The following is an 8,320-nucleotide window of genomic DNA, read 5'->3' as shown; positions in this document are numbered from 1 at the left end:
CTCTGGAGCATGTAATATACAGCCCACACATGAAGAAACAATGCTTAGCTCTTCGAAAGCACCCTAGCAGGTAATGCAGTGCCTGCCTCACTATGGAGCTACATACACTTCTTCAAATGAATAAATCCCTCATACCAAACTGAGATGAATTTTTAAAAATGACCTTTAAATCGTATTTCTTCACTGCTTTCGAGACAAAAATATACTTGCCGATAATTTCAGTCCAGATTTCCTATTCTGGGTTCCAAGGCTTTCTAAAATCTGATCCCATTTTACTATGAGGACTTTCTCCCACCTCTCACTGTTTTTCAATAAGCACTCCCCATCTCCAATAGGCTGGCATTCTCATTTTCTTTTATCTTTATGGATCTTGATTATGTTTTATCTTTATGGGTCTTCACTAAGAAGATACACATTCGAAACAATAAGGTGCCTCGAATTCAAGAATTGAGGCAAAAATAGACATAAGAGAAAAAATGAGTAGTGAAGTTGATGATCTAAAAAATAATGACCAGGACAGTGTGATGTTAGTATCTTAGATCTAAAGATGAATTGTTTCATATGGTGCCTGGTATAAGACTTAACCCCTCAGTGGCTACCATGTTTCAATAACTGAGTCTCTCCCCTGTGTATTCTCCCAACAAATTTGCACGTTTTCTCTTTTTTGGGGAGTGTTTTTTGTTTTTATCTCTCACCAACCACCTTCATTGAGCAAACTCCTATTTATGTTTATGATCTCAGTTCAAATGTGGTTTCTTCAAGGGAGCCTTATCTGACCTGCACTAGCTCTGTGTTCCCCACTTGCTAGTATTCTTTAGTGTGTATTCTCATCTAATCTTTTTTCCCCTATCTTAGCTTATACTTTAAAAAATGTTCATATGCTTATCTGGTTAATCTTTATTTGACCGCTAGGCCTTAAACTCCATTGAACGCATATCTCCATGGGACCTCAGCACCTATTCCTGGGGCTGCATACAGTAGAGACTCAATAAGTAATTGTTGAAGGAAAGAACGAAAACTAGCCCATTGTTCCCTTTTCCCTCACTATCAGCCTGCTGACATGGTGAAGACCGTACTGGGCCATGTAATGACAACTCAGGCATGTCACATACAGAAGAAGATCAGTTTCATAATGCTGAAGAGGATACCATAACCAACCCAGAGTCCACCCGAGTGACAAGCCCAGATGTTGCCAATTGGTGACTTTGATTTCATACTCTGCTTTCTCCCTATTCTCTTCCGTGAACCTCATCCCCAGAGCCCAGACCTATGTTTGAAAGTCTTCACTGCTTAGCAATAAAACATTTCCACTAAGTACTTGATTTTTGGCTTCGTAGCGTATATGTGTGTTAGTGCGTATAATATATATTCCCTCTTTTGGCCCTATTCTGGTTCTCTTTATCATTTCCCAATCTGTTACTTAGACATCCATTCTACCCCCAAAATACTTTTAGAAGCTTCCAATGACTAGCTTTTATCCCCAAATTAAAACTTCCATATGTCCCTTACCTATAATCATAAAAAGTCAGTTCATAAAAGCAAAAGGGATTCCCTGGACTGTTATTTTGTGTTATACCTTGGAAGAGCTCATATCCCACATACAGAAGGAAATTCTGGAGTAGGTATCTGGCATATTTATTTCTAGAAAATATATCTAAAGTTCATATGGAGAGACAAGGAAAGCTTATTCCAAACTATCTTAAGTCATGTAATTTTTAAGACATGTTTTTCTGGACATCAAAGTCCAGATGAGATGATTGGAGGCACTGATAAGCGATAGTGATATTCATTCATTTACTCAACAAATGTTTTTGAGCATCTACTAGGTATGGTTCTGGGTGCTGAGATTATAACAGCAAACAAAACAAAAGTAACACACAAAAACAAGTCCCTGATTTTATGAAGCTAACATTCTGGTAGTGAGAAAAGATTCTACACAAATAAATATGTAATCTGTCAGATTAAGTGGTCAGGAGTAGAAGTTATTTCTTCTGAGATACTCAATTCATGTCCCACAATAGTCTTCATTTTTCTTCATAAGAGTTCTCTGTGCACTTATGGGATTGAGTATGGACTTGGTCTGGGTTTTGCCTTTTGAAAATGAATAGGAAAGTTGCCTTCTCCTTCCTAACGTCTGGACTGGGGCTCCTTCTATTTCCCCTGTGGTGAGATGCTTCCTGGGATAACAATAGCCTCCCTTCCTTTTTCTGCTCCTTTCTTTGTCAAAGAGAGATAAAGTGCCTGGGAAGGATCAGAAACAAAGACCTATAAGAAAAAGACAGCAATAACTAGGGTGGTTGGAGCTGGATGAATAAGGGCTGTTAGGCCTTTCTGTGTAAGGAGCTCCAGTGTGAAGAATGTGAACTAATTCTCTCCACTCAGAAGAATCAATGTGGACTGACGTCTAGACACAAGGAATTCAATCAACAACAAAACCGACTGTCAGAGGGACTCTTAGACACTGTACTAAACTGTGCTCTCAGGAGAGAAGTTATGGAATCTCCTCCTTTGTCAGTCTCTGAGGACAAAGTAGACATCAGTCTGCCTGGTACAAAGAAGAATCCTTTCCTGCAGACAGATGGTCTGCAATTTCATTCTGGGACTATGTGACTATTTCCTTCTACTCTCTTAGATCAATGATCATATTTTAAAATGGTTACATATCGTATTTTACTTATTCCTTCCATAATATCAATCCCTTCATTTGGACTCTAAATCTATGCTCTTAACCACTTTATCACAGCCACTCAGTTAGAGAAGGACTAGGGCCAGTCTGCTGCCTCCTTCTGGACCCAGTGCTGTAGGGCCCTCTTGTCCCGGGGCCTCTGCCCCAAGGCCCGTGTCTCGGGCTAAACTTGTGGGTTGTTTTTTTTTCAGAAAATGACTAAATGTGGCTGAAGCATAGATAATAAAATTGCAGCTAAGATGAGAGTGTGAATCATCTGTCATCCCCTGGTTTTTCTTTTACTAATCAACTGTGAGAAACATTTCAAAATCAGAGAGCAGCAGCAAAGAAATATGAGATACTCAGACTTCTTGAGGCAATTAGTGATGAAAGAGCAGAAGGCAGATCAGTCTTCCTGCCTCGACAGCCTTAAAATACACCCCGAAAGAAGACTTTGGTGTTACACTATTTGTGACAGAATTTTGACCATAACACATTTTCTAGGAGGAAATAGAAATGACTCACTTCAGGACATGCATTCCACCCTCGCATCAGCAGAGATGAGATGGGCTTGGGAATCGAATAGCCAATGGGAGGTCTGATGTGGTGGTAAGCCATGTCTGCCGCTGCTGCCGCTGCAAACCAAAGCATCACATCAGTTTTGAAGCTCACATGTTCATTTCAAGAAACATATGAACAGGCAACAATAATCAGGGATCAATCTGTACATCGTCAGGAGAGAATCAAAAAGAATTCTATGATTATTTTTAAAGGGTAACAAAACATTGGATGATTTGATACTGAAAGTGTATCTTTATAAATTCATTCATTTGGTTTTTCAATCAACAAATAGTGAGCAGAAGGAATATGAACAGGAGCAAAGGAGCATACAAAGGAACATGCAGATAGCAAGTGATTGAGTGTGTGTGTCTGAAGGATAGGGCAATGTACATGGTGTCATAGGAAATAACGACTGGAAGGCAGATTGGACCAGACTGTTCAAAGCCATAAATCTCAGACTAACGAGCTTACTCTGTACATAGCAAGACATGGGGTGCCACTGAACTTTGCACTTTGAATAACTTGGGCAATATAGGTTATTTTTTAAGCTCAAATCCCTGGTTACAAGAATGTTAGGATTTTAATTTTTAATATTTACAAATATTAAAAATATGAGAGACTTCAGATTCATCTTTTTAGCTAAGACCACTCATTGATTGAACTCCCTGGTGCTGCCTGCCTGTTTGGATTTCTGAATATTGCTCATCACGAACTCCCCATTACTGTGTTATGATTCTTGGGACTTTGCTGCCGATTACTGATTGCTGATTATTTTTCTGTTCTGCAACCAGTGATTTCTCTACTCCCTTGGAAACCAAGCTGATAGCTACTTTTATTAAATCCATTTTGTATCAGGCATCATGGTATTTACAGACATAAGCTCTTCCAATCCCTCTAAAAACTGCGCAAGGTATGGTGTGTGTTACTGTTATGTGTGGGGTGTGTGTATATAACAAGTTTTCAATTTAGAAAAAAATTAAATATCACTAGTAGTTGCTGCAGCCCATAGTTCTAGATTCCATGCTCTCTTCAGCCACTTCACATTGAAAATACTTTGTGAACAACACACGAAGCTCTTTTTATTCCCTAGAAAGACTGCTCTGAGCCTGTGGGAGGCTAAAGATCCAGGGCATTGCTGCTTCCTGTCTTCTAGATTGTGATGTCATAAGCATCTGTCTATATCTTAGTGCCTTGAGGTCTGACCTCACCCACTACTTCTCCATCTCAGTTTTCTCCAATTAAATTCTGTTTATAGATCTGATCTAGTGAAATTATATGCAGTGTAACTTAGTATTTATGGGTCAGTCAGAATTAGTATCTAATTTTGCCAAATGTAAAGTTTATACTTATTCTTTGTAGAATTTTAGAAAATTAAGAGAATTATAAAGGATAAAATTTTATTCAGAGGAAACAAGTGCTAAAATATTTTGAATACTTCTTATATAATATTTATATAATTGAGTTCATGTCTAATATACAATTATGTAATACTTCCCCCCTTAAATTAAATATAGGCATTTACAATGTTATTAAAATTCCATGTTAACATATTTTTAATGACTCTACACTTAGTGTGATTTGCTTAATCATTCCTCAATTTTAAGGTGCTTAAATTTGGCTGCAAACACTTCAAAGAATGTCTTTTCAATATGACTTTCTTGATTTCACGGATTACTTATGATATTTTGAGAGGTGAAATTAATATATCTAAGAGAATAATTAAAGATGTTTAATACATCCTGTTCAACTGTTTTCCTGAATAATTGTGCTATATTATAAATTCAATACGAAGTGTGTAAGAAGGTTTTTATTATACCTGCACCAGAATTAGGTTTTCTCACTTTATGATAGACTCTGCTAATATGAGAGGTAAATATATCAGCTCATTTGCAGTTGTTTAAATTTTGTCCTTTGATAAATATAAGGCTTAATATTTTTCCAAACATTTATTATTTGTCTTTAAAGTCTCAGTTCATGCCCTTTACCTGCCTACCATTTTAATATTTCATTTCAACAGCTGTTCTAATCATACAATGGTTTCAGATAGAGGGCAGTCAAAAATTTCATTTCCTCTTTTCTCTCCAATTCCTTTGTAGAATAGTAGCACTGTCACATTTGCCCACGATTTCTAGCACTATCAGATAGAGTTATGGCTGCTAACACTGAGGGGGATGGGGGGGAAGGCCAATCAGATCATATGCAGCAAACTTAACATGACATAAAATGTGTCTTTTGTGTTACAAAAAAACCAAGCATGTTAGGCTCCTTCCATCAGCTACTCTTGACTATTTTTCATTATTTTTAGAATGTGGTAAAGAAATAAGCAAACAAACTGATGACCATTTGGATATTGTTGAGCTGGAGCAGCTATAAGCACATAAACCAGTGTTGTGCACATATTTAAACTAATTATACACATCCTAATGGGTGGGGAGGGACTATTCATAAAGTGTGTTAAACTCAGATGCAGGTGCCAAAGGTCTCCTCTGAAACTCTTTTAGACTCTGATATCAAGCACATAAAGTTACTTGTTTGCTTCTTGGCACTGCGTCTGGAAAATCAGTTTAAGATGAATGATATTTAATTCTTCATTATTCAAAGTAGATTCTGCAAGGCCTTGGCATCTCCTTCTCCCTTTTGCTTTATGCACTCTTGGCAGTGGTGCTACTCATTAGTCCCTCCGCCATAAAGCGGGCAATGCTACATGAGGGGTCATGGGATTGAAATTTGTCACCTTTGAGATTGCTCTGTCAATCTTGCCTAAGTAGCCATGCTACACTAACAGCTGGGAAATTTTCTGGTATTCCAGATTCAGAAAAGTTACTGTAAGCCCATTAATCATATTTTACCTTGATTGCTACATGAAATATGTTAAATGATTTATGTAAATCTTGGTTTCTACTTTCACAAAGAAAACTTTGCTATTAAAAGGGAATAAGGCTACATTAAAAATATCAATAACTTTGTATTGAGCACCTATTCTTTCATCAGCACTACCCTGAAATAATTATCAATAGTTTAGTAAAGCTTACAATCTAGCTTCTAGAGTAGGGCTGTTGAATAGAACGTTTTGCAATGATGAAAATGTTACTCTGTGCCGTTCACAATAGCATGTGGCCATTAGGCACATAAAAATATGGCTAGTGTAACTGAGAAGCTGACATTTTAATTTAATTTAATTTTGATTAATATAAATTGAAATAGCCATGTGTGTCTGATGACGTCCATATCAGACAACACAATTCTAGAGCATCATTGTCTCTCACTCCCATTATCCCCAAAGAGGTTGAATTAAACACAATGTTGTGAGTCAGCCTCAAGGGTTTACACAGCACTGCTGTCGATCTGTGGATTCCAGTGCTTCATTTTTTTTAAATCAAAACATTATCAAGAAAAGCAAAGCTATGAATGGAGATTGCCAGTGTTGTCTCTCAAAAGACGCCAGTGAAGAAGAGACCAGGCATTAAGCACAACATGTGATAACCTTCATTCATTTATTCATGTGACAAAATGTATTGAACATTCTATGTGAATGATAGTAGGCTAAGAAAAAAATAAAGTGTTACACTTTTCTATAAAATATGGTAAATAGATGCTTAATTAATGAAGAAATGAGTTACTGGATTTTTCCGCTGTTTTTCATAGTTTTCTTGTGAAATGTGATTTCTTTTTCCTGGAGTCCTCTTCCCTTCCCTCTTTTCTTGCATTACATCTACTGTCACTTAGGTCATAGTTTAGATGATCTCTAAACTATGGGTATCCTTCCTGTGCCCTGCCACAGCATAATGCTTTACACTGCATTACCTCTTCACTTGTTTGCCTCTGCAAATACATCACATGTTTCTTGAGGTCAGTGACTGTGTGTTTTCACCATGGTATCTCCTGTGCTCAGCACAGTGACAGGCAATTACAAGGCATTCAATAGATATGCACTGAATGAATCAATAAATGCGATAGTTCAAAATAAGGGTTCACTGAAAATAACATAAATCATGGTAAATAGAAGTCAGGAAACAGTATTTGTACAAACAAGTGAAGATGAAGGATTAATGCCAATTAATATCTTGCTCATTATTATGTTTTTAGGACTGAGAATAATTCCTATTCACCAAGAAACATTGCAGAATGAATATAATGTTTAGTTTAATATCAATTTACAATATAATTAGGTCAGTTGTTGAGATCTGGCAGCGTATTTAGTACATAATACTATCTTTTGTTCAAAGCCTTTGGGGAGGAGGGGCTTCCACAAACTGAAGCAGTATGACTGTTAAGAAATGCCCTTAACAAGAAAATGTGGAGGCTTAATTTCCAGTCTGGCTTTACTTTGAACTCTCTGGAAGATCCTAATTAAGCTAATTTGCTTCTGTGAGTCTTAATCTCTAGAGAGCAGTTAGGACATAGTGTAATGGTGACAACCATAGGCTTTGGGGACAGGGAGCCATACACTTAAATTTTGGCTATACCTCTTACTAGCATGTGACACTGAGCATATATCTCACCCAAATAGGATCCAAACCACAGGATACCCTTGGAATTAGAAGAGACAGAGTACATAAAGCATCTGACACATTGTCGGTCCCACATAGGGTTAGCTGCTGTTGTTGCTATAATTATTACCTACATCTCCAAGGGTCTTTCTGATTCCTTTTATCCTGAGCCTAGAGAACTGTTGTATGTTTTCTGTCCTGTCTAGACCAGAAATCTTAGTTCTTTGGGGGGTTTTCTTTGGGCATGAACACCCAGTTAAACATTGCATTGAGTTACTGTAAATTACAAGGCTATAAACCACGGCCATTGTGGAGAGGATGACTATGCAGCTCTTCATGATGAACTTAATTAGCTCTGCATTGCTTATGGATAAATTGGTACTAGATTTTGAATCCCTAAAGTAATCAATCTCTTATTCTCCTATGTTTTATAAGAGGAAATCTAGGCATGCACATTTTAAAAAGGAGAGCAATAAAGTACCACGTTTTGTTTCCAAGTTTTGACTAAGAGAAAATTGCCAGAATGTTGTTGTTTTTTCCGATTTGGATTGTGTGTACGTGTGTTCTAAAAGACACAATTGATTCAACTTCATTGTTTTTAATG

At 37.2% G+C, this 8,320-nt stretch overlaps 1 protein-coding gene across 1 annotated transcript in view; it reads right to left on the bottom strand.

Moving 5' to 3' along the window:
* TNNI3K (TNNI3 interacting kinase) overlaps positions 1 to 8,320 on the bottom strand; it is a 296,569-nt gene that overhangs the window by 72,826 nt on the left and 215,423 nt on the right. The window contains exon 22 of the mRNA XM_070405387.1: positions 3,191 to 3,300. Within this exon, the coding sequence (XP_070261488.1) occupies positions 3,191 to 3,300 (110 nt within the window). The remainder of the gene's footprint in view (positions 1 to 3,190; positions 3,301 to 8,320) is intronic.

Source organism: Myotis yumanensis, unplaced genomic scaffold (genome assembly GCF_028538775.1).
Source record: "Myotis yumanensis isolate MYYU_CA2020_CCGP unplaced genomic scaffold, mMyoYum1.0.hap1 SCAF_2, whole genome shotgun sequence".
NCBI lineage: Eukaryota > Metazoa > Chordata > Mammalia > Chiroptera > Vespertilionidae > Myotis > Myotis yumanensis.
This window is presented reverse-complemented; position numbering and strand designations above follow the sequence as displayed.